Here is a 26,439-nt window from a genome sequence, read left to right as displayed (position 1 = left end):
TACAAAGGTTACATTTTTCATTATTATAGTATTTTGTATGTGATACCACAAGAGACATGTGAGAATTTTCTTAGATTTCTCACTTCTCTATCTTAAAGAGATAAGAAGCTAAGGGTAGTCTATAAAATTTTCATTAAAATGAAATTCTAGAGTCAAAATTCTGTTATTTTTAGAAATTATTTTCAAAGGAAAAATCTTCTGTTCCTTCCCAAGTATTAGACGGCACCTATGGAAATCAATTTTTAAAAATTCCAGATTTAGGGGGACTGAGGTGGCTCAGTGGTTGAGCATCTGCCTTTGACTCAGGGCATGATCCCGGGGTCCTGGAATAGAGCCCTACATCCGGATCTCTGCAGGGAGCCTGCTTCTCCCTCTGCCTGTATCTCTGCCTCTCTGTGTGTGTCTCTCATGAATAGATAAATAAAATCTTTAAAAATAATAAACAGGGAAGCCCAGGTGGCTCAGCAGTTTAGTGCCGCCTTCAGCCCAGGGTGTGATCCTAGAGGCCAGGGATCGAATCCTATGTCGGGCTCCCTACTTGGATCCTGCTTCTCCCTCTGTGTGTGTCTGTCCTCTCTCTCTCTATCTCTGTGTGTGTCTCTCATGAATAAATAAATAAAATCTTTAAAAAATAATAAAATAAATAAAAAATAAAAATAATAAATAAATATTTCAGATTTACTTTGTGTATAATTTGAACATCATTTTGATTTAAGAACCAGCCCTTTAAACAGTATTTCCTTCCTTTCTGAACTGTGGTGTCATTTACCCCTTCTTCCTCCTCCATTACTACTTGTTTACTGGATTGCCTTCACTTTTGATGAGAACAGAAAATGTTGATATTTATCTAATCCCAAACCATAACACCTTCCCAAATACTTCTATAGGAAAAGCACAATTTTAGGATATAAAACCAGCTCCTCCTGTATGTCCCTTTGAAATGAATGTTTTTGTACAGAGGAGTTAGAAGCCTAATATAGTTACACATTATACCAAAGGGAGAAGAGGAAGGGATTAATATCAACATGAGTTATAAAATAAGCTGAACAAAAGATAAAATTACCCCTAAACACAATTCCCTAATCTTGTTTTAATTGGTGGAGGCAGTGGTGAAATGCTTAGCTACTGTGAAGCTCAAGTGACTGAGTACATCTCTGGATAATTATTGCTTGCTGGTTTATTGCTGGTATTATTACAAGCAGCATGCTGTCCTCACTATCTGATGATCAGAAATTACATTTTGTTTAGTCCAGTACCTTAATGTGTGTGTGTATTTAATATTCAGTAAATATCAGATTTGTGTAAGAGGAGATATTAATATTTATTTTGACTCTTGCATACGGATACTACTGTACTAAGCATTTCACTTACTTTATCCCATTTGTTGAGGTAATATTGAGGAAAATATTATTATCCTCATTCAAGTTGGAAAAAAGCAGAGTTGGGTTTTGAAGCCATTCTGCCTGACGCCAGAAACCACTTTTCACTATTGTTGCCTCCTCACTCAAATTGCTCTTAGAACAGAGGGATATTTTTAAAATATTTTGCCAATTACCTTGTCTTAGTAAGCCTTTAATGTTCTTTGCATTTTAAGGGCATATGTTTAAAAAAAAGACAAATTTCTTTCTTTTTTAAGATTTTATTTATTTATTCATGAGAGACACAGAGAAAGAGGCAGAGACATAGACAGAAGGAGAAGCAGGCTCCCTGCAGGGAACCCGATGTTGAACTCGATCTGAGGACCCAGGATCAGGACCTGAGCCAAAGGCAGACACTCAACCACTGAGCCACCCAGGTGTCCCAAAAAAGACAAATTTCTTAACCTAGCTCCTCATCTTAAAATGGGAATCATAATTAAAACAATTATTGTGGAGATTAAATGAGATAATATGTGTCAAGCCCTCAACACAGGGCCTGGTACATAGCTTTCAAAAAATGATAACTAAAAAAAAAAAATGATAACTATTGGTAGACATAGTATTTCAGTGATGTGCCTTCTTTCTGCTTCCAACGTATCTACTACCCATCATCATCATCATGTTCTCCACCATCACTCACCACTAACTCTTTTCCTTTCTTAAACATCCTTTATGCTGTGGGCCATTCTAAAGTGGTACACTCACAAAACCAACACTGGATTTAACAGTGTTGCTAAACCTTTGCCTCTCTGTCCTACATTGCATTTTGCCTTTGAAAAGAGCTAGCATTTTGATCCCATGTGCCTGACAGCAGAAAGTTCTGACCCCTTTTTCTACTTTACATGGCTTCTTCATTTACCTATGTATTTAGTTATTAAAAAAGAAAAAAAAAGGCATGTATGGAGGGTCTGCCGTATACTGGGAAAAACAAGATGAACATCCCAGCCTTCCAAGCCCTTCTAATGGGAGGAAGATATAAGCAAACAAGAGTTGTGGTATAGAGTAAAAAATGATCTCTAATGAGCCAATACCAACTGTTAATGGAAGCACAGAAGAGGGCCACTGAACAAAGCTGGGAGGCCAGAGATTTCATGAAAAATGACATCTGAACTGAGCCTAGAAAGAATAAGTGATTCCTAGGTAGGAAGGAGCAGGGAAGAGGGCTCCAGGCAGAGATATTATGAGCAAATGCAAAAATGTGGAGAGGAGAAGAAGCTCTGTGAGTTTGAAGAATTACAAGTAGGTTAGTATCACGCTAGGATAGAGCGAAGAAAGTATGTGTTGAGAGAAAAGTAACTGGAGAAAAGTACAGAGGCTAGATCACAGAGGGCCTTACACAACATTTTCAGGAGCTAGGGCTTAATTCCCAAGGCCAAGAGGAGCCATGGATAGTTTTAAGCTGGGAGTGCAGTATAGAGGACGTATCCAAGTGGAAAATCATTTCATTACTTTCATAAACATGAACATATGAGCGGTAGGAGATGGAGTTCTCAACCTGAGGTCAATGGATGGTCTGTGGATGTTTAGAAAATTTGTAAACTCCCTGAAAATGTAGACAAAATTGTTAGTTATAAGTATGCTTGTGAGAGTCCATAGCTTTGTGAAACCCTCAAAAAGCAGTGTTATCCAAAGAAAAGTTGGAAACCACTGCTCTAGGGACAGAAAGCTAAAAGCTCACTTACAGAGCAGAAACTTCAGGTCTGCCACAAAGAGCCCTTCTAAAGTTGAAGAGTTTCTCTTTTAAGAAAAACTTCTCATTCCTTCCCCTGAGTTACCAAACTCTTCCCACTCCACCCTGACCCACTGACGTTTTGTTCCTGGCCACTCTCCCACCTAAATGCTGCTGCCTCGCTCATGGAACTGGTCTTCTGTGCCAACCCATAATAAGTGTCCACCCCAGAGGCTAAGAATAGATACAGTGTCCTGGTGACTTGAAAATTAGGTAACATCTGAAGGATGAATTCTACAGTGACCACAAAATTCATCCTAATCATTTGAATCAAGCAGATTATAAATACATGATCAGGATCTCCCTGCAGGGGAAAGGAAAAGGTTCTGAGCATGCAAAGAAAAATGCTCTATTAAATGGAAAGAAAAAGCATACTCTTCATAATTGCAAAGGACAAAGGACAATACTAATCCGAATCCAAAGTTCTGTGTTTGCATACACCACCTTTCCACATTTTGCCCACCCCACCCCTTACCCCCAACAAGCTAGTTCCATCAGACAAGCTACAGTCCTCTTAAGCACATAGATTTTCTTCCATGGATCTCTCAAGATGTTTTCCTGGACTTGGATTATGTGTTCTTCATCTTTTAGTTAGGTCTCTGACCTCGTACAGGTCATTTTTGTTAACCTTTCTGGGCAGTGTCTTCATCTGTAGAGATGAAGTCAGGTGAAAGATCTGTTGCTTTTCAGTTCACACAGTTTGTAATGGTTGCTGGCATGGAGGGTGGGTGTAAACAGATCTTGTGATAGCTATTTCTCATTCCCCACTTGCCAGTCCCTTCTGAGGACTGCTGGCTACTTTTTTTAAGGCATTTTATCAATTTTGTATCAGTATTCCATGGCCGGCACAGCCAAATAGAGCAAGGGTCAGAAAACTTTTTCCATTAAGGGCCAGATAGTAAATATTTTAGGCTCTGTGAGCTACAAGGTCTCCTTCAAAGCTCTTCACTCTTTTGTGGTCGTGTGAATGCATGTGCACGGCTGTGTTCAGTAGAACTGTGTTTACCAAAAAAGGTGACAACCTGGGTTTGTCTAGTCGTGCCACAGTTTACCGGCCCTTGAAATGGAAGACGGTGGGGGGATCCCTGGGTGGCTCAGCGGTTAAGCGTCTGCCTTCAGCCCAGGGCATGATCCTGGAATCCGGGGACTGAGTCCCACGTCAGGCTCCCTGCATGGAGCCTGCTTCTCCCTCTGCCTGTGTCTCTGCCTCTCTCTCTCCCTCTCTCTCCCTCCCTCCCTCTCTCTCTCGCTCTCGCTCTCTCTGTCTCTCATGATTAAATAAATAAAATCTTTCAACATAAAAAAGAAGAAAAGAAATGGAAGACAGGCAGCCTGAGGACAGGAGTCTTCAAACTTTCAGTTTGAAAGTTATTTCCTGGACAGTTTCCTGGAAATTGCTTTGTTGTTGTTGTTGTCATCCTTGTCATTGTTGCTGTGTCAAACAAGAACTGTTCAATTATTTTAGCCACACACAGCCACCTCACTGTTTGTGCCCCAAATGAATAACTTAGTGGGGCTGCCAGCTTGCGGGGACTCTGCAGCAGTTAAGGCAACTTGTTTCTCAGGCACAGAGATAGATAAATGGCTTCATAAGTAGACAGTTCAGAAAATGAATAGCCTAGAGGAACAATTGAGCAGTTAGTTCATTGAGACAGGGAAAGAAGAGGGAAAGAGAGAAGTCAGGGGGGAGGGAGAAAGATTGATTGAATAGCAAACCAGTTTATGAGATCTGCTGTACAAACTTGCCCAGCTGGGTACTTTATCTTGAATTTGTTTTGCAAATTGCAGATGCCTAGCTCTGGAAGCCAAGAAAAAGAAAGGGCAGTCATCCCACGCCAAAATTCTCTCATGGATCCCAAGTAGCATACATTACTTCATTTTTTGTAGGGGAAAAAGATCATTATATATCCCCCTTCCAAAGTAAGAAAAACAGAGAGCCATTTTATCCAGATGCCCAAAAGAAGACAAATATTTTTAAGAGTGTTATTTTTTTAATATTAAGAGAACAATACTTGCCTAGTAACTTTGCTTGCTTTGTGAAACTATGTCACACTTTCAGTCCACAAAACTAATTTAACAGTAAAAATGGCTAACATCAATGAGTCTTAATATTTCAACATACTTCAATGAAACCAGGGATATTTTTCTTTGCTGCTTTAGGACATGTCTAATTGGACCCTATTCTACCTTTTGCTGAAATCAATCCTGCTTGACAGAGCCTTTGCATTCCACTAAATGAAAGAAAGAGGTAATCACAGCATTTTTATTAGTTAACATCTTTTTAAAAGATCTCTTACATATAAGTGTGACGTAGCATATATAGACATTTTAGCAAAGTAAGACCCAGTGGCCCGGCCTGTCCTCTGATGTTTAGTACTAAGAGTTACAAGACTTTTTTTTTTTTAAGATTTTATTTATTTTATTTATTTATTCATAAGAGACACACAGAGAGAGACAGAGACATGGGCAGAGGGAGAAGCAGGCTGCCTGCAAGGAGCTTGATGTGGGACTCAATCCCAGGACCCCGGATCACAGCCTGAACCAAAGGCAGATGCTCAACCACTAAGCCACCAGGTGCCCCTCAAGACTTTTTTTATACAGTCTCTTTAAATTTTTATCCCTGAAATTTTAAAGAAGAGGCTTTGGTGAATGAGCTCCTAGGGCTAGAATAGTGGAATTTATTTCTAATTGTAGAATTTGGACATTTTTTCAAAAGGACTTCAACCTGGCTTTAAGAGAAATAGAGTTAATAACAAGAAGAAGTAATTTGCACCCTAAAGAAAAGGGTGCCCATTTACAAGATTTCAAGTGTCTCCTTAATTTTCTATCAGATCTTATAGACATAGTTTACCTCCTTCCTGAGTTAGTGCTTCCCATACAAATCCATGAATAAGATACTAAGTTAACAAATAACAAATTTGGGAACACATTCCTTTACCATGTTTTCCATGCATTAAAACATGCTTCCAGCTTCCTGTGAATGTAAATCAACCTTACATACTGCCATTTACTCATGAGCATGTTTGCCTTTAGCAAACAGGTTTGATATACCAATGATTTTCTAACATCCTTGAGACCATTCTGGAAGATAGATTTTCTGTAAGTATCCCAGATAGAAAACTTCAAAGTACAGACAAGCTGCAGGGTTTTTCAATAGGTTGCATGGACTCTGATCCCCAAGGCCTAGAAGAATGCATAATGCATAGTAGATGCTCAACAAATATTTGTTGAATAACTGAATCAGGTAGAGTGAAGGTAGTAATTCTAAAGACATAGCTTAATTATTGGCAGACCTTTATTAGAAGAATACAGATATGCTTTCATTGGCCTGGCCGTCCCGTGCTGGATTAAAAGAAGGATCAAGAAGCTTTAACCATATCTCAGCACTGGCATACTACTCTAACTCAGTGGCTTAACTACTAACACTATAACAGGACTTTAAACTCTCATACAGGGATCCCTGGGTGGCACAGCGGTTTAGCGCCTGCCTTTGGCCCAGGGCGCGATCCTGGAGACCCGGGATCGAATCCCACGTCGGGCTCCCGGTGCATGGAGCCTGCTTCTCCCTCTGCCTATGTCTCTGCCTCTCTCTCTCTCTCTCTGTGTGACTATCATAAATAAATTAAAAAAAAATTAAACTCTCATACACACACACACACACACAAATGTGAAAAACTGTAAGTGCATATTAAATGCAAATTTATATCAATCCAGGAGGATAGGATCAGAAGCCTATTTTGTAGGTTAGCATAAAATACTGTAATTTTATTGATAGAAAGAGAAAATAAACACACGCGTAAAATGAAAGATCATTAAAGTTCATGATTTTAACCAATCATATATGGCTATTATTAGCTGCCAAATCAGCCTTTAACTCTAGTTTCTCTAGAAAACTGGGTTTTCTGTCATGTAAAAGACTGCATTGATAGAAATGACCTAATTCATTTGCAATCTCACACACACACACACACACACGCTCTTTCTTTCATCTACAGGCTTAGGATGTGCCATCCTAAGCTTGCGTCTTCACAAGCTCTAAGGAGACAATGAGTGTTGAAATAGAAAGAGATTGATTTCTAATAGGCCAGGTTCTCCATGGGCTGAATGGAAGGCAGAGTGAGGCTGAATATGCAAATCAAAGCCAACGCATCAGAGCAGATTTTTCTTTCAAAATATTTTATGTAATAAGGTTTGCACAACATCTTGGCAATGACAGCAAGCCTGTGTAAGAAGGTGTTTCGTGTTTCATAGCTAACATAAGGGCAAAAAAAATGTAGCAGCAGCCAACTATTACTTCAATCCTGACATGAAAGAATGTATATGGCAGAATATGTGGTAAAGCCCATTGGCCAGAAGCTACAAGGCTCAAAAACCCTGTACAAAATTCCAAAAGAGAGCTTATCTCTTATTTATATGCTTTGGTATTGTGAAGGAATGAAACTAAATTTAGCGCAGTCCATCTGTTTGATTAGAGAGAGAAAGAGAGTTACATTTTCTTGGTATGCAGATCTTTTATAAATTTTAGAGGAGGCTAGGTTTCCAAATTTCCCTGGAAATTATTTTGAAGTTCACCAATTTTGCCAATGCCAAGCACTCTGCCCACCTCTTTCTCTTCAATTTTTCTTTCTAAATAATTTTTTTTAATCTCCAGGAAATAGAAAACTGCCTAGCATATAATAGATATTCAATAAAATTGTTGACTTCGTTAATGGACGGATGGATGCACAGGTGCACTAATTACTAATGCACTAGATTAGGCATTAGAAGATCTGGATTTTATTTTATTTTCTTTTTAAAGATGTTATTTATTTATCGTGAGAGACACAGACAGAGGCAGAGACATAGGCAGAGGGAGAAGCAGGCTCCTCACAGGGAGCCCGATGTGGGACTCGATCCCAGAATTCCAGAAGATCTAGATTTTAATCTTAAAGCACCAGTAGATATCATACCACCTAATGGAAATTGTTATGCATGCTATTTACTGCAGTAACTTTGAGTGAGGATGTACGTGGGGATGTGATGTGTGTATCTTAGACTCCTAGATCAACTATAAGCCAGAGATCTTTTTTTAAGGATTTTTAAAGATACATTTATTTATTTATTTATTTATTTATTTATTTATTTATTTATTTGAGACGGGGGTGGGGGTGGGGCAGAGACCGAGGCAGAGGGAGAAGCAGACTCCATACAGGGAGCCTGATGTGAGACTCCATCCCAGGACCACGGGATCATGCCCTGAGTCAAAGGCTCAACCGCTGAGCCACCCAGGTGTCCCCAAGCCAGAGTTCTTAACCTCAAATGCCTACATGAACCAGGCAAGTAATAGAAATGAGGGAAATGGGCAGATATAATAAAATAAGAAATAGTGGGGACTGTGGCCCACTGGAGGGCAAAGTTTGTGTTTAAAATATGATGGGGAAAAAAAATAAAATAAAATATGATGGGAGCATGGGGTGTGCTCAGAGCAGGGAGCCTGAAGAAATGGCTCCTCTGTTTATAACACACCCAAGAGGAATCTGGGTTTGTTGTGACAAGAGGCACAAAATGTGTGGCCTTCCTATGAACAGACACCCTACACGTGTCCCACCTTGCATCTCCACATGTCTTCTGAATAGGACCAACAGCCTAAGGCTTTGTAGGCCTCAATCCTGGAGGCAGAAACCCTGGGAGTTGAGGCATGGGTGAGGTCCAAGACAGCCCACCCCTATCCCCCACCCTGTGCAGGCACTGGGACTGGAAAGGGGCCACCTGGAGCCAGTGGTGCAACAACAGATCTGCCTGGCTGGAAGCAAATGTTTATCATCCTCTCACACTGAGATACCTGGAATAAGAAGATTCCCAGTAGCAGCCCACCCAACTATGAATTCCTCTAGGGCCTGTGAGCCCTCCACAAGACCAGCAAGATGAACGTGCTGAGATTCATCACCCAGAATCAGGACTGAGACCCCCCAGAAGTGGAAGGCTCATTTATTGGAGGCTGTGATGATTCATTCAAGGCAATAGATGTGGAAATGGCTGAGGCACATGCCAGGGCCAAGATGAGGGCCCAGATGAACATTGAGGATGAAGCTCTGATTGGATGGTTGGAGCTGGGATGACATATGGGTGTAGCTTCTGACCTGGTAGGATGACAGAGATTTTAGCAGTCGCTGGGCTAGGATTCCCTTGGCTCCTGGGCCACATACCATCAGTACATTTTGAATGGCAACCATGCCAACAGGAGAGCTGCTTGGAGAGCTGGTATTAGCAGTGGCACCAGTGGTGTGGCCAACACCAGCTCCACCCTCCAGACCAGAAATGCTGCCAGGACAAGAAGAACAGCAACTTCTCCTGGATCCAACAGTTATGATCCAAAACTAGATCCAAAACTCACCATACCAGAGTACCTCCTCAGATCCCTTCTTACCACAGTACTCTGGGCAGCTTCTACCTGCCTATCCAGGATGGCACGCAAGATGAAACTGGCTTTGCCCTTCCTGTGTTTATTGTGTGCTTTTGTCCTGTTTTCATGTTTTTGCTATCAGTCTTACATTAACGTTGCAAAATTTTTAAAAAAGGTAAAATAAAATATTATGGGAGCAAAACACACCACATCTATGATCCAGGTACACTTATAGTGTAAGCATCTTCACAAAAAAAAATTTTTTTTTAAGATTGTATTTATTTAATTATGACAGACACAGAGAGAGAGAGAGAGAGGCAGAGACACAGGCAGAGGGAGAAGCAGGCAGGCTCCATGTAGGGAGCCCGACATGGGACCTAATTCCGGGTCTCCAGGATCACACCCGGGGCCGAAGGTGGCGCCAAACCACCGGGCCATCGGGGCTGCCACAAACAATGGTATCTCTGCCATTTACAAAATAATAAAGAAATAAGAAAAATATTAATTGCTAAAATTTAATCAAGTATCTAGAGTGCCTAGAACTGCTCTAAATTTCATCTGATTTAATTTTATGTCATTAATGTAATTACTTCTACTTTACAAATGAAGAAATTAAGGTGTAATACTTAGTCAATGCATATTGTCTGCTCTATTAATAAATAATCGGATATTAAGAAATAAAAGCAAGCACAGAAAAAAAGTCTTACGGCCCTGAACCAAGCCTCTAACCCTGGATGAAAGCAGCATCCTCCAAAAGACTTTCCATCAGAGAATGGCTCTCCGCTCCTCTTCCAACATCTCCAGGTAGGAGGATGAAGATCATTCTCTGGGCCCATCAGTAGCTCACTCTCCACAATGTAATGGAAACCTCTGCATTTCTGATAGAGTCCACACAGAACAGCTTTGTGCAATCTGGAAGGCCTATCTCCCTTACTTCCCAGTAGACAAACAAAACAGACTCTTGCTCCTGTGTGTTGAAATAACTCTAACAATTATGAGCAGCTGTCCTTATTAAGTGCTACTTCTGTGCTTAATATTATTGGCATTGTATTATTTCCACTCATTCTCACAGGGACCTCATGGAGTCAGTACTGTTCTGGTGCCCATTTTACAGATAAGGATACTGAGGCTCATAGAGGTAAATTAACTTCTCTGAGATCACACAGCTAATAAGTGCCGAAACTGGGATACAACTTAAAGCAGGCTTATCTGCAGAGCTCATGATCTTGTGTACTATGTTACCATGCCCACATCCCTAGTGACTTGTAGGACATGTAGGGGTGAACTTTCCTCTCCAAGAACCAAGATGGATTTAGCTTGGAGAGAACTGACTGGGCATTGCATGCAGAGGTGTTGGAGGATGACTATTTAAAGCCACATGGAGGATGTGCCTGCCTCAGAGCTCCCGTTATTTTTAGTTAACTGGTGAGGAGGACCGCCCCCCTCCCAGACCCTACAGCCTGCCCTTCTCCCCAACACACTCCCTTCCACATGCCTGTTGGAGGGTACTCATCTCTGCAGAATGTGCTCAATCCACACGTGCTCCATGGGCAGGTGGGTTTGCACAGCCCAAAAGTAGAAGCATCTTTTTCCCTCAACACTTCTTATCTTAGCTGAGAGACAATAGGTATGGTGATTGAGAAATAGAATTCTGGAGTCAGGCAGACCTGGCTTCCAGTCTTCCATCTGATGTCTGAGTTCAGGTTTCTCATCTGCAAATTTCAGATGATACTACTAGTTGTCGCTCATCATTTCGTTGGGAGGATTCAATGTGGTAAATCATGTGACACGTTGAGGACAGTGCCTGGCCTGTAATAAGGCTCAGTGCCTGGGCATCTTTAGAATTATTTTGTATCCCTTTGCTTTTGAGGTATTTGGTGAGCTCTGTAGCCCCAGAGACTACAGACACAAGGCCATATTTCCTGTTTCTCCAGGCTGTGGACTGGTAGCTTTTTTTTTTTTTTTTTTTTTTTTTAGTTTAGTAGATAGCTAAAGAAAAAAAAAATGAGATAAAAGGGAAGAGACTTCACAAATAGAGTATGTATGACTGCTTATGAGGCATCATGAGAGTTGCCTTATCTTTTTAATCTCTTGTAATTTCACACAGTCCAGATGGAGAATGGATTTTATTGCTCACATAATCCAATGTTTATCAAAGAGCATACTCTGAACCAATGAGTAGATTTGGTAGTAGTAGTAGAATTACCTGACCAGGGACCCAGTCTATAGCCTCAGAATTTCTGGAGCAAGTCCAGAGCATCGGTTTCCCCAGTGAATATCATCAAAGTGTGAGGAACCTTTGACTTTGTACTTGTATCATATCTAAGACTTGATTCTGTATTTTCTTCTATTTTTCTATGTAAGCATGCGATTTCTTCCTTAATTAGATACATTCTTCAAGGTGGGAAGAGTTCTTGTATCCCCAACAATGTGTATAGCTAGAATTTTCTTGTAAATCCAACAGTGTACAAGCCTAAACACATCATTGGGAACTCATGAAAACATTTTGCTAGGTTTAAGCTTTCTTCTCTACAAGGTCCTGACATGTCAGTGCCTTAAAATTGGTAGAGCCTTGGAGTTATAATGGCAATTCACTGATACCCAATATTACTAATATACAATGTTGAGTTTTTTTTTTTTTTTTTTTTTTTAATGTTGAGTTTTTTTATCAGTACTTTATCATTGTTGGTTTGGTGTTCTTTTGCTGATTGATAGATAGATTGGAATTCCTGACTTACTGACCAGGGAGCAAAACTGACAAGTCTCTGAAAAGTGAAGTCCCTTCCAAGTTTCCAAAACAGAAACTCACAGGCCTTCCCGACTTATCACTGAAAGCTGGGCCCCTTCTGACCAAAGTTGTTATTCAACTTTTAAACATATGCACTGAAACATAATTTTTGTTGCAGGATCAGCAATGATATGTGCTAACTTTAAGGAAAAGGAAGAACTTGTTACTTTATGATGTGTTTGTTCCTGAGCAATTAAGAGGTTTGCCATATGTTTTTATGGTCGTTTCTTTGAGGTTCCATAAACACCTTCTGGAATGTGGAGGTTCCACCATCAGAGTCATATGGGAGCTTTTCCAGTGCCCTAATGTCATTAACCCAGCTGCTTTGGTTGCTGTAATGTGCATTTTTCCTCCTACATTTAAAAAGCAATTCTCTGATCTTCAACCCATTTAACCATGTTTGATCTTAACAAGATGAAAAAATGTTCGGAATCTAAGCTTATGATCTTTGTGCTACATTTTTCTTCTTTTAATTCACAGTAGCTTCCCCCCACCCCACCCCTTTCTCTTCTTTAGGATCAACACTCTGTGGTAGGCCAGAACACAGGCCCCAGTCCAAGTCCCAACCCCTGCTCAAATCCAAACACCGGAAGTGGTTACATGAACTCCCAGCAATCACTGTTGAATCAGCAGTTGATGGGAAAGAAACAGACTCTACAGAGGCAGATCATGGAGCAGAAGCAACACCTTCTCCTCCAGCAGCAGATGCTGGTTGATGCGGTAAAACTTTCTCATTTCTACTGCATGTTCCTATTGGCCTACCAGTGGGAATTCATTATTTCCCCTTTCTGTTCACTGCCCTTTGATCCATGCCTACTGAGGTGATAGCAACAAGAGTGTCTTGGCTGGAAGTGAAGCTAATTGTATACCTAAGTTAAAGCACTGCAGGAAAACAAAACAAAACAAAACAAAACCACTTACTTGATTTACCAGCTGCTGGACAGTTGGAATGCATGGCACCCCACCTACCCGGCCCTGCCCAGCCCAGGAATGTTAAGAACCACCAACATAGGCATTTGAATCAGGCAAAAGGAGACATTTTTGTGCTGCAGCCCTGATGGGTAGAAATAGTGGACAGAACTTAAATCAGCTGGAATCTAAACTGACTTTAGAGATAAAAGGAATTTCAACAACAGTTGTATAAAGCCAGCATGGAGTTTCAAAACTTAAGATTTGGCATTCCAAAATAAAGCATCTCAGAATGAGGGATGTTTGTAAAGAAAATTGAAGAGATAGTTCCAGCTTTGGCCATAGTTAAATGATCTTAAAGAAAGGCAAGGTGGTTATTTCACCAGCAGGACTCAGGCATCAGCCCTGCCTCACTGTTCATCTGCTCTCTCGTCCATGTCCTGGGACATACACTCAGGCCCTGGTCCAAGCACTTCCTGCCTCCAAACACAAGCCTCCTCTCCAAGTTTCATTCTCTCCCTTCAGATGATTTGGCCCAAATGAAAAAAAGGGTGGGGGCAGAGTTAGTCATCTCCAGGTTGAGGTTCCATAGAGGCAAGGTACCCAAAAATGTGAAAAACAAATTTAAAAATTTTGGTGCTTAAAGAGCTTTGTCATAAAAGTCTGAAATCTAGGCTGTGATAAGTGCTATAATTCATTCAGTAAATATTAACTGATTTACAGTGAGAAAACAGCTATAAATAAGATAGACCCAGTCTCTGTCCTTAAGGAGCTCAGAGCCCACAGGGATGTCAAATAAATAGGCAATTGTAAGGCATGTGATTAAATGCTAGAAATGGTCTCAGAGAGGAAGTTATGTCTACTGAAGATCTGAAATGTGATGGGGGAGAGAGGAGGCGGGTGTTCAGGCCAGAAGAACCAGCAGATTCAAAGACTCAGAGACAGTAACGTACACTACATATGATGTAGTATATGGAGGTAGAGGATAAGGAAGTAATAGGCAAGGAGGCCAGAGAGGAGAGGCCAGTGGATAGAGCTTGATAAATTACATCGTCTTAAAAACCGATGGAGAGAACTTAAAGGATTTTAAACAAGGAAACACCAGACTCAGATTTGCATTACAACAAAGTATGAACAGAGTAAGGGAAAATGTAATGGAAGAAAGATAAAATCAGCCCGGGGAGATTAAAGAGTCTCCCAGAAGAGGTAAAATTTGACTTTGACTTTGACCTTGAACACTGTAGGATTCTGATGGATAGAGTAAGTAAGGTCCTCCATTCCAGGTGAAGAGGGGTAAGACAACAAAAGTTATAGCCCAGGGGTATATTTGTTTGTGGGTTTGAGATTATATTCTGAAATATTTGATACACAATGAAAAGTGTAAATAGTAACATAATCATTATTTTTAAGGAATGACAAATGGAATAACTTTGGAGTCTAGAGCAGGTGAAAAATAGTGAGAAATGAATAAGGAATAGAAAGCAACAAATTTACGGGTGACCTGGAGTACTGCCCTAAGGTATAGGTGGAGGAGTGCCACTAACAGGATCACAAAGTGACACAACCAATTTCTTCTAAAAGTTATGTGTAAGTTATGAAAACTCTAGCTGTCCCACCAATCCCCTCTCTTCTTTTGATCTTCGCCAACCAAATAGCTCAGAAACAAGGGCAGTAGGAGAGAAAAACATACAATCCAAGATTCGGCACACTCTCATTATTCCCATCAGTACTTCTAGTGTGCTGAATTATAACATGCAGAGGTTGAATTTCTGGATTTTTCAGTTCTGATTAAAAGGCAAGGAAACCTGCCAGGAGGGTCGAGTCCTGGCAGTGGCCTAACTCTCATTGGGCCCCAGTTGAGTCACCACTGGGACAGGTGCAAAGGGCAGTGGCATAAGCTGTGAGAGATGAATGAGAATGGAATTGCTGTTTTTGTGATTTTTATAAACCATTCACATTTCTCTTTGTTTGGACACCATTGAGAGTGCCTGTGCTTTTTAGCATATCCAGGAAGAAACAGTCTTTGATATGGCTTTACATTAGCATATGCTTTGTAGTCATTTCCAGTCAGTTGGCAAGGCCAGAAAGGCGCCTAAATAGAGACATTTTCTCATGAAAGTGCGTTATCCTTACTCCCACCAATGAAGCACAACAGGAGATGAGTAGTATGTAACACTGTGGGCATCATAATAACCAACACATTTTGTGCACCTTCTGTGTGCCAGGCACCATGCCAAGCTTTCACAGAGGTAAAGGATTAGTCCTTACAATTGGAGTACTAGGAAGGTCCTAGAAGTATCTACAGTTCACATTTTGAGATGGCAAAACTGAAGCAGGACAGGACAGTCAACAGAGATTACTTCTCTAATAGGTTTTCAGGTCCAAGTGATCGGGTTGAATTATTGGGTCCAAGATCATAAAACATTAGCTGATAAGTTTAATTTCAGGTTGCACAGAAGTAGTCTCAGGGATGGCCTGTGAGATTACACTTACACAGAATGGGAGTGTCATCCTCTTGCATAGGATGGGAATGGGAGCAATCTGCTTTCCATGTTGGAGTCTGGTCTTTGCTATTCCTCAGACTCAAGTGACAACATGGCAGTTCCATGATAGTCCATAGGCAAGGCCATTGAATGTAATTCATCTATGAACAAGCAGTTCAAGAAACTAAAGTTTCTAGAGATGTATTGTTAACTCTTTGGACAACCTAATTTAGCCTTCAGGGAAATAAAGTCAGTAAGTAGATTAAATATATATAAAAATAAGTTCAGATTTGAGATCTAGTCTTTAATCAGGAACCAAGGGCCTGATGCTGTCTTGTGTGTGTGCGTGTGTGTGAAGAGAGAGAGACACACACACACACACGCACACATGCACATATTCACAAACCCTGTTTTCTGCAATATAAACAGCAGAGGGATGCCTGGGTGGCTCAGAGGTTGAGCGTCTGTCTTTGGCTCAGGGCATGATCCTGGAGTTCCGGGTTTGACTCCCACATTGGGCTCCCTGGAGGGAGCCTACTTCTCCCTCTGCCTGTGTTTCTGCCTCTCTCTCTCTGTCTCTCGTGAATAAATAAACAAAATCAAAAAAAAATATATATATATGTATATATAAACAGCAGAAACACCTAGTTACATAAGAAAAAAATGATACATGTTTTTGAAAAAGAGAAGAATTCAGAAAGTCCCGTGCTTGGCAAAAAAATCAAAACTGTCAGCTTGCACAATAGTTTACAACAGGAATGGTTGAACATCACCACATTTGGGTTCATGGAACATCTCAAGCTGTTTCTGAAACATTTAGGGTTTGGGCAAAACCATAAAGACTTTCACCAACCACTTTTTTCCTTAATTTGTCAACCCATATTTAAAAGAAATGTAATCCATATGTTTCTGATTCATTTACACTTAGCTCATCAAAATTGTGTTTTACATGAATTACTTGATGGCCCAAAACCCGTGAGTTTTTCAATTTTTTTTTTTTTTTTAGAAACAAGAATTTGAACTTGGTTTGTTGTTTTAAGGGCATTTTTTTTTTCTTCATAGATTTGTTCTAGTTAGAAAGCTCAGGAAATTGAGAAATACATGATTTAAGTGGGATCTGAGGTAGCCAGTGCACATTTGACATCCATCTAATTTATCCATCTATCTTTACAAAGTTTTCTATTTATTGACTTTTCTAGAATTATATTGTTCTCTGTCTACCTGTGTCAGTTATGTTTATCTTTGAAAATGGAGGTTGGGATCCCTGGGTGGCGCAGCAGTTTGGCGCCTGCCTTTGGCCAAGGGCGCGATCCTGGAGACCCGGGATCGAGTCCCACGTTGGGCTCCCGGTGTATGGAGCCTGCTTCTCCCTCTGCCTGTGTCTCTGCCTCTCTCTCTCTCTCTCTCTCTGTGTCTCTCATGAATGAATGAATAAATAAAATCTTAAAAAAAATCATACGAATTTAGCTCTCACTGAAATCTAATTGCAAAATAAAATGAGATTAGCTCCTAGACTCAAAACACATGCTGAGAGTTAAAGAGTGGTAAAAATTATACTTCCAGGAAGGAAATTCATTGAAATTGAAAAGACCGGTCTCTGAAGTAAGACTAGTATAGTAAATAAAGTCCATGATTTGCAACTATTGCTATAAAATTGTTCACTGTCTTATTTTTTTAAATGACAGTCTATAAATGTTTACAAGTGGGTAAGTGAGCATGCCACTTAATATGTTTTCATTTGTGTTTTCCAGGAGAAAATAGCTCCACAGGATCAGATAAATAGACATTTGACAAGGCCACCCCCAGATTACAAAGACCAAAGAAGAAGCGCGGGCAGTATGCAGCCGACTGCTGCTCAGTATTCTGGTGAGTGTTCTTAAAAATCAGTAAAAATCATAACTGCAGAAGAAAAAAACTTCAGTTTTTAACATTTCCTCCTCTCCCTGCCTCATATGGAAATGTCACATCTTTCTTAAATCTTGCACTAGTTCCCATTTAACTTTCAGATCAAGACTGAAGTTGAGTGTTTTTAGTCCTTTCATCATTTCTTGCTGATTCTTGTCCTCTCTCTATTCACATTCACATATTTTACTGCCCTCCAAATTACCTCTGAGAGCTCAAGAGAGTTTAAATTTTTTCTAACTTCTTAGTTTGACCATTCTTTTCCCAGCAAGGTATCCTGACTCAAATCATGTAAGGTAAGCAAACATTCTTCCCTCTTAGAATTTGCATTAAGCCCAATCTTGTCTCCACTTTTGGGCTTATAAGAGACAGATAGTCCTGACACCAAGACATCATTGGAAAGCAAATGACATCTTTATGAAGTCTCTCAAAAACTCACAGGTTGATTGCATTTAAGATCCAAAGTAAAGCTTTTTAGTAGGTCACTCAACATTACATGGGTAGTAGGCATTACCTCTAAAATCTCTCTCCTCCTACTCCCTGAACCCTAAAGGAACTTCTCCCAGACCTAACCTAGACTGTCCCTGCCTTCTGTTTAGTACCTTTCTGTGCTTTCTCATGTAAATTAAGTTTATCCTCTATTTTTCCAAGTTCTCCCTGATTTATCTGTTACCTTCATCCATCCACAAAGCCATACAGAAGAGCCTCTAAAAAAAGGAAGGGCTAGGAGTATTCCTGTTTTTAAAATATTTTCTGGTCCTGTTGTGCTTAGCTATAACTATGTTGTTCTAATGTATTTAAACTCTTTCAAATGTACCGGACTGCCTCTCGCCACTAAAATTAGGAATGGGATGTATACATTCCACTCTCTAAGATTATTTTGTCTTAGGCTGAAAATTGGATTCTCTATTTGATTCTGTCCTCAACGTGGCTGAAAGACAAGGTGGAGGTTCATTTGGAGCATGGTTCTTGCACCATGGCCTATCAGTAGGTTTAGGGGAGGCTAGGAGCCCTTTGAAATATTATACAAAATTCACAGTGGATGTTTGGGCTTTTCTTTCCCATTCACAGAAAAGAATCTCAAGGATAGCAGTCTCAGGCTGATGTTGTGGCTGTACTGTGTTGTCAGGGATCCAGGCTTCTTTTGTCTTTCTGCTCCACCTTCTTTAGCATGCACCTTCCACCCTAAAGGTTGCCTTGTGACCACCACACTGCCATCCTTCACATCAGTATTCCAGATAGAATGGCAAAAGAAGGGAAAAGGGAGAATGTCTTCCCAAATGAGTCAGAATCTCTTTTCAAAATAGGTTTCTTGAGGGGCGCCTGGGTGGCTCAATTGGTAAAGCATCTGCCTTCAGCTCAGGTCATGATCATGACAGGTCATGATCCCAGACATTCCTCTCTCTTGGAATTTGCATTAAGCCCAATCCTCTTGTCACCACTTTTGGGCTCATAAGAGACAAATTAAGACCCGCATCAGGCTCCCTGCTCAGCAGGGAACCTGCTTCTCCCTCTCCCTCTGCTGCTCCCCCTGCTTGTGAGCCCTCTCTCTCAAATACCTAAAGTCTTTTTTAAAAAATAGATTTCTTAGACTCACACCTAATAACTTCTACCTTTAGCTGGAATTTATTCATGTGGACCCCTCCATCACTGAGGAAGTTTGGGAAATGTGATTTTTCAGCTGGGCACATTGCTGCAAAATCAGGGGCCCGTTTCTAAGGCAGACAGGGAGGATGGCTACTTCATAGGCACTGGCAAGCCACTTTCACAGTGCAAATGGGGATCTTCTTAAGGGAGGGATCCTTGGCAACCAATTGCTGCCCCAAGTGGGTAAGAGCCACTATTCAAGAGCATCATACTTCCCATGTCCTTCTGAGGATGAAATAAGCAACAAGCACAGCACAAACTTTTTTTATCATTTTTTACTTTAATCTCAGTGCAGTAATGATCACCTTGTCCAGATGTTAATATCAGGAATGATGTATGAAAAGCACATGGTACAATTTTTACCACCTATTAGGAATGTTCAAATATGAACTGATCGATATCCATGATCTTTATGGAAATCCTCTCTACTGTGGTTGTTTAAAACTATTTGCTCTCTTCATAAACCTACTCAGGGCATATTGTCAAAACAGAGGGTACCTAGAGTGAATGACTTTTTAAAACCTCTAAATTTTTTCTCGTAGCAGTTTCATAGTGTCTATTTCCTTATGGTGAAACCTTTAGATCCCAAGATGGTGTTGCTTACCATCATCAGCTGTGTGTCAATTCCCTACAATTCAAGCATCTCCTGTGTGACTCTGATCCCTCTTTATCAAACTCTTACTACCCTACTGGTGCAGGGGTCTGTGCTCAGTCTGGACATACAAGGAGATACAAGAGACTGCTCTTGCCTACTATGGGTATGTAGTCTAGTGGGAGGCATTTAAAAACAGATAGCAAGGATTTCAGTCTATCAGGCTGTGTGCCATGCTAGCTCTCCCCAAGCCAGGGGGGGTTCCCTAGGGCTACAACTACAGCCATGTTCTTCTCATGCAGAGCTATTCTGATGTTTCTATGTGTGTCTAATTCTTGTTTCTTAGTACTTCTGATTCTCTGAGATTCCCTGTATCTGTGCAGGGAGAGTACTTTGAAAGAAGACCTTTTTCCAAATTATAGATTTGCGTATCTAATTTATTCATTCATTTGATATTAATTGAATACCTACTTTGCACCATCCACTAAGAGAATACGACAGTGAACAAATGAATCAAAAATATTTTCCCCTATGGAACTTAATAATCTACTGGACGCTTATTTTTATCTTTCTGGTATTCCATTTTGCTTCTCAAGATGTCTTCCCATGATGACTTTCACCTGCCCAAATCAGGAAGATTTTAAAGTGCTGATTAATTGCTATTTGATATGGTGAGCCTCCCTATTTGGCAGCCTATGATTGATGGTTCCACTTTGAGGTTCCATGGATTTCCCAATACAAAAGCAAAGTGCTAAATGAAAACATCAAAGAGCAAATCCTGCTGGAAAGAGCAGTCTGGAATATCAGGCAAAGCTCAGTGAGGGGCTTAGACCTTGGCCTGGGCTTTGAAGAAGAAGTAGTGCTTGGCCAGTTAAGAAGGGCATCATATGATAGGGAAATAGCCTGAATAAATGTGGCTCATGGTATGTGGATAATGATGCAATAGTAACTAAACCTCTTGGAGTAGAGGGTTTTCCACATAGAAATCATCACTGGAGCATGGACACCTTGAGTTCCAGATGTTTAAAGAGATGGGAATTTACCCTTCGGACCTTTGGGGGCCACGCATGGAAGCCCCTTGAATAGGGGTGATGCAGATGAATAACTGGAAATGATTTTCAAGGCCATAGGTTTGGAATATTAATCTAGTAGCCATGTATAGGATTCATCCACACTTTTTTATTTGGACACGAGGTAACCAGTAGCATGGATTTCACGACAGCTGGTTCATCAAAATTGTAGTCTTCAGTCTTGAAACAGAGTAAAGGTAATTCAAAATGAAAGAAAGAGGGGCACCTGGGTGGGTCAGTGGTTAAGCGTCTGCCTTTGGCTTAGGTCATGATTCCAGAGTCCTGTGATCAAGTCCTGCATCAGGCTCCCTGCATGGAGCCTGCTTCTCCCTCTGCCTGTGTCTCTGCCTCTCTCTATGTCTCTTATGAATAAATAAATAAAATCTTTTTTTAAAAAAGAAAGATTAACTATCATGACTCCAGAAGAGAAAGAAAGTAAAACCTAAAAACTAGATCCATTTTATTGTAGCCTTCTTTTTATGACATGTAGACTCTTGACTAAGGGATGACCTAGGTAATACTTCTTTCCAGAAGCTGTCTTACTTCTTTTATATAAAATGCTGTGATGATTATTTCTCTTTATTTGTTCTTACACCTGAAAACAGCTTCAGAACTGATAAGTTATTGCAAATTGCTCTGAAAGAGGAGATAACCTATGGGTGTAAACTAATATAAATATCTTCTTTTTCTTAGGTGGCTCATCAACAGTAAGTTTAAACTCCAACCAGGCTTTGGCAAACCCAGTTTCCACACATACCATTTTGACTCCGAACTCCAGCCTCCTGTCTACTTCCCATGGGACAAGAGTACCATCATTACCCACAGCAGTTCAGAATATGGGGATGTATGGAAATCTGCCTTGCAGCCAACCTGGTACATACAGCGTCACTTCAGGAGTCAACCAGTTGACCCAACAGAGAAACCCAAACCAACTGATAGCAAATCAAAACAACCCTCTGATGCCACGGCCCCCTACCTTAGGAGCAAGTAATAATAATAGCGTGGCCACTTTTGGAGCAGGACCTGTTAGCAATTCACAACAATTAAGACCAAATTTAACCCATAGCATGGCAAGCGTGCCAGCACAGAGAACATCAAATGTGATGATCACATCCAGCACAACAGCACCAAACTGGGCCTCTCAAGAAGCAACCACCAAACAACAGGAAGCTCTGAAGTCCACGGCAGTCCGCTTCCCCACGGGTACACCTGCAGCCTATACTCCAAACCAGTCACTGCAACAGGCAGTAGGCAGCCAGCAGTTTCCCCAGAGGGCAGTGGCTCCCTCTAATCAGTTAACACCAGCAGTGCAAATGAGACCCATGAACCAAATGAGCCAGACATTAAATGAACAAACCATGGGTCCACTCAGAAGTCTAAATCTCAGACCCAATCAGCTAAGCACACAAATGTTGCCTAATTTGAACCAGTCAGGAACAGGGTTGAATCAGTCGAGGACAGGCATGAGCCAGCCGCCATCCCTGACCTCGAGCAATTTTCCTTCACCCAACCAAAGTTCCAGGGCTTTTCAAGGCACTGACCATGGCAGTGACTTAGCTTTTGACTTTCTCAACCAGCAAACTGATAACATGGGCCCTGCCCTCAATAGTGACGCTGATTTCATTGATTCTTTATTGAAGACAGAGCCTGGTAACGATGACTGGATGAAAGACATCAATCTTGATGAAATCTTGGGAAACAATTCCTAAAGAACAGGGAGACAGTTAACAAACTCCACGTACTAAAAGGCAGTATTTTACAAGGACTCTGGAAAGGCCAAACTTTGACTTTTAGTTGGACCGCGTGAAGATGCCTTGGCTTAAATGTGGAAGCAGAAAATAACTGTAGTGCTTGGTTCACATGCTTGTTTTAAATCTCAAACCTGAAAGTAAAATATTGGGATCACTTTTCCCCATCTAAACTCCAGGACACAGTATCCAGTTTACCCAAACAGAAATGATGTTGATGTGTAATTAGTTATGTAAAATAGGCTTCCCAAGCTCCTTTCCTCCCTGAGAGAAAAGTGATAGAGATTGTAGCTTGTTAAACCCCATGTCATCCAGAGGCACTAATTCCAAGCAACAAGCAACAAATTCCTGAATTTGCTCTAACAGATATAACTGTGGCTTTTATCTTCCCACTCTATCTTTTCATTTAGTTTTCCTGAAACTTCCAGGGTAAGCTGAAATGTTGTAAGTTTGTTTGGAGGAACCAAACAGTCTCCTAAGTAGAGGAAAGCCAGAGAAACTAGAGACATCCAGTGGATCATAGAATTTCTCCCCCAGATTCACTTCTCACTTTGTCAGTTTTCCCCCATATGCCATACTTTAGCAACATGCTGTGTCTAGTGAGGAAACAAGATAGCAGAGCTATCCAATTTTATTTGGGCTTCCACAACCAGTTTCTGAATCCATTTCCAAGTCTTAGATACAATCACAAACTGTCCTAATCATACTGAAATATAAGGGCATACTTGTCCACATCAGATTTTACTATTTAAAAAAGAAAACATCCCACTGGATGTTGCTACGAGGGAGATTTATCCAGGCACAAATAACTTGGGGTGTTGCTTATTGCAATGATGCCTGCTGGTTAGTTCCCATGCTGAGTGAAGTAGAGCCTTGTCTTCCCTGCTTCCCTTGATGGCCAGAGATTGATTTGTAAGAAAACTGAGGTAAAAAAAGGTATCTTGTTTGGATTGGAGATAAGAAACAGAAGATCAGGCAGGACAAGAAATGGTGGGTATGGTTGGGTACAAATCTGTTTCATAGGGTTTGAAGGAAAGCATAATTGAGAGAGAAAACAATCTGTCCCAATTGGGGCATATTTGGGTAATCAGCTAAATAGAATGTGATCTATTCCAGTAGCAATGGATTCATTCTTTGCTCCCTGATGTGATATATCTTTAGCACATTCTAGATGGACACTGCATATCAGCTTCTCGCCTTCAGGGCTGAGCACTGTATCAAAGAAAGAGTTTCCCTTGAGTCACATCACCGCAGTGCCCACACACAGATCAGCTGTAAAATGGGGAGGACGTGTGCTGATTTGGAAGGGATACAAAGCATCACTATCATTTTCCTCATTATGGAAGAACCTAGGTTATCTTCAGCCTTTTTAGTTATATGCCCACAGATTCAATTATCAAATGTAATTTAACTGAACTTGTTTAAGAACTCTTTAAATGTCTGTTCTAAAAAGATGATATTTTGAGAGTTCTCCAAAGCCCTCTCAATCTTTAAAACGTCTAGAAGCACTCTCTTTCTTTTACATAATACCAACGTCACTGGCCCAGAATCTTTCCTGTGCTAGGTTGTAAATATGAATAAATTACTTGTTTTGTAAACTTTTGTAAAGAATATTTTGGTAGAAAGACTTAAAACATATTCTTTGGGTTATATTTATACATATGTGAAATAAATATACTATCAAAAGGTTATATTTTATACAAAAAGTAAATTGTTACCTTTTGTATGCTAATATACAAAGTTTTGTATAATATGATGGTTTATTTTTAGCTCTACACTTACACCGTAAGAAGTCAAGTGGGAACTTTTGAAAACTATCAAGAGGCTTGTTAGACAAATTTATATTCTGAAACCTCAATAAGAAAGCATTCCAGGTTTCAATTTTTTTTTTCCACTCCCAAATTATTTTTTAAACCCATAGTTCTTGTGTCTTATTTGATTATACTGCTGTGCACATTGTATTGGTTATTGTTGCATGTGGTCTACTGTGTGTTTTCCCATTTTATAAAACAGTGTTTCTCCATGCAAAAAAAAGGAAAAAAAATGTACATATAAACACTTTTATTTTATGACTCCTCCATGTTACTGTATATATTTGCCAGCACTTCCTAGTTACACTCTTGTGATTCAGCTTATTTTTATCCTAACATAAATAGTATGTTTTGTAGTAGCTATCAAATTTAAGAGATAAAGCAATCAGAATGTTTGGATTTTCTTCTATCTTAATGTGAATTTCATAATTAATGTCTATTTATTCAGCTATTCATTAAAATACAGGATTCTTTGGGAAAAAAATGGTGTAGTCTATAGTTTCTGTTTTGGGGCAGCCTGTTACCAAAGATGACATAATTTTCCTGAAAGCTGAGATAATGACAATTTGATAGACAGAATGTAGCCAAAACTTTAAGATTTACAACATAAAAGCTATTGGAATCCAATCTCCCATTTATAGAGATACTGGACTACTTAATTGTTGGCATTGTTTATCATTCTGACATATTATACAGGAGGTAGAAGTCATTTTTCTTTTTCTTTTTTTTTATTCAAAGGCTAGAAAGCAGTTTAGGCAAATAAGTCATTCTTGGCTTTGTGTTAAGCCCAATGAAGATAAATAACCTTGCTCTAAGTGAACGCACTAATATTACTTGCATTACTGTAACTGTACCCATAACTGTAAAGATTTTAAGTTGTAAAACAAGTATTTTGTATTGTATGTAATTTCACGTGTTAAAAAATAGTTTTTAAAACTTCAGAAGTGGTTCTCTTGTATGAAATCAGACTTTCAGTCACTGACAATATTGTTGCTATTATCACAGGAAGTTCTGAGAACTACTAATAGTGATGGGCAGATTGATTCTCTGGGAAGCTTCTCCTACTAGTAAAATGCTGTCTTGTCTCCTTTCAATGTTCCTGAGTTCACTTAGAAGGTTTGTATTAAAATCCTATATACATGCACAGCACTACTACTGAATAAGCACTCTCTAGTGCTCAGGCATGGTGGGCCTTTGCCTGGGCGACTGTTTGGGCCAGTCTGAGTGAACTGGGGGCCAGGTAAACACAGCCTCACTGAGCCTATTTACACATTCCTTCTTGAGAGTCAAAGAGGTTAAAAAAAAGATGGGAGGAGGCAATGGGAGCACTTCTCACCAAATGTTCTTGCTCCCTTGTTGAAATATGTTGCTGGGGTTTCATTGTCCCTTCCCCCTCTGCCAGAAAGATGTGTGGCATTATCCTTTTAATTCATGTTATTAACGGAGCAATAATAAAATTGACATTTTATATGGTCGCTGTCACTGACTCTGGAAAGTTCAATAGTAAACAAATGAAAACATCGATAAAAATAAATAAAATATAAACAAATTAAGAGGAAGAACTGTGCAATTCTAAAATTACCTATGAATCCTAGTGTGTACCCATGGAAATAGACTCGAGAGAAGAGATGAGAGAATAAAAGCAAGTACGAATAACCCAGGAGCTCCACTTCTTCCCACCCTGTGGTTGCCAAAGGCAGTTCAAATTCTTAAACATTTTATCTATTTACATTTTATGTTTCTCTGTAACTGTGTTTCCTCACCCCAAAATGAGAGCATGGGGCTGAAATAGCTCTACAGTCCTTTTCAACTATAAAATTCTGATTTTTTTCAAAGCTAAATGGAAAATTAACTGCAAAAAAACTCAAATAACATTATTTTTAATCTAGAGAAATCACTGTTCAACCTTTTGAAAATCTTCAGATTATCAGTCAACCTTATGTGACAAAGCAGCCATCTC

At 40.0% G+C, this 26,439-nt stretch overlaps 1 protein-coding gene, 1 long non-coding RNA gene and 1 other non-coding gene across 11 annotated transcripts in view; 2 read left to right on the top strand and 1 right to left on the bottom strand.

The window, feature by feature from the left end:
• The window catches only part of MAML2 (mastermind like transcriptional coactivator 2), a 344,064-nt gene extending 318,032 nt beyond the window's left edge, over window positions 1-26,032 (top strand). For 2 of the 3 annotated variants that reach the window (XM_072795091.1, XM_072795093.1), the window contains 3 exons: window positions 12,834-13,037; window positions 17,461-17,575; window positions 21,614-26,032. In XM_072795091.1, the coding sequence (XP_072651192.1) occupies window positions 12,834-13,037; window positions 17,461-17,575; window positions 21,614-22,629 (1,335 nt within the window). In that variant the 3' untranslated portion in view covers window positions 22,630-26,032. The remainder of the gene's footprint in view (window positions 1-12,833; window positions 13,038-17,460; window positions 17,576-21,613) is intronic. The other variant, XM_072795092.1, reaches the window with a different exon arrangement.
• Window positions 1-26,439, bottom strand: part of LOC140615208 (uncharacterized) — a 61,576-nt gene that overhangs the window by 7,681 nt on the left and 27,456 nt on the right. The window lies entirely within an intron of this gene.
• LOC140615643 (small nucleolar RNA SNORA11) lies at window positions 8,598-8,727 on the top strand. Its single transcript, XR_012016138.1, has one exon. It is a non-coding gene; the product is annotated as a small nucleolar RNA SNORA11 (small nucleolar RNA).

This window comes from Canis lupus, chromosome 23, assembly GCF_048164855.1.
Source record: "Canis lupus baileyi chromosome 23, mCanLup2.hap1, whole genome shotgun sequence".
NCBI classification, from domain to species: domain Eukaryota; kingdom Metazoa; phylum Chordata; class Mammalia; order Carnivora; family Canidae; genus Canis; species Canis lupus.
Note: the sequence above shows the minus strand (reverse complement) of the source record. Positions and strands in the feature narration are given on the sequence as shown.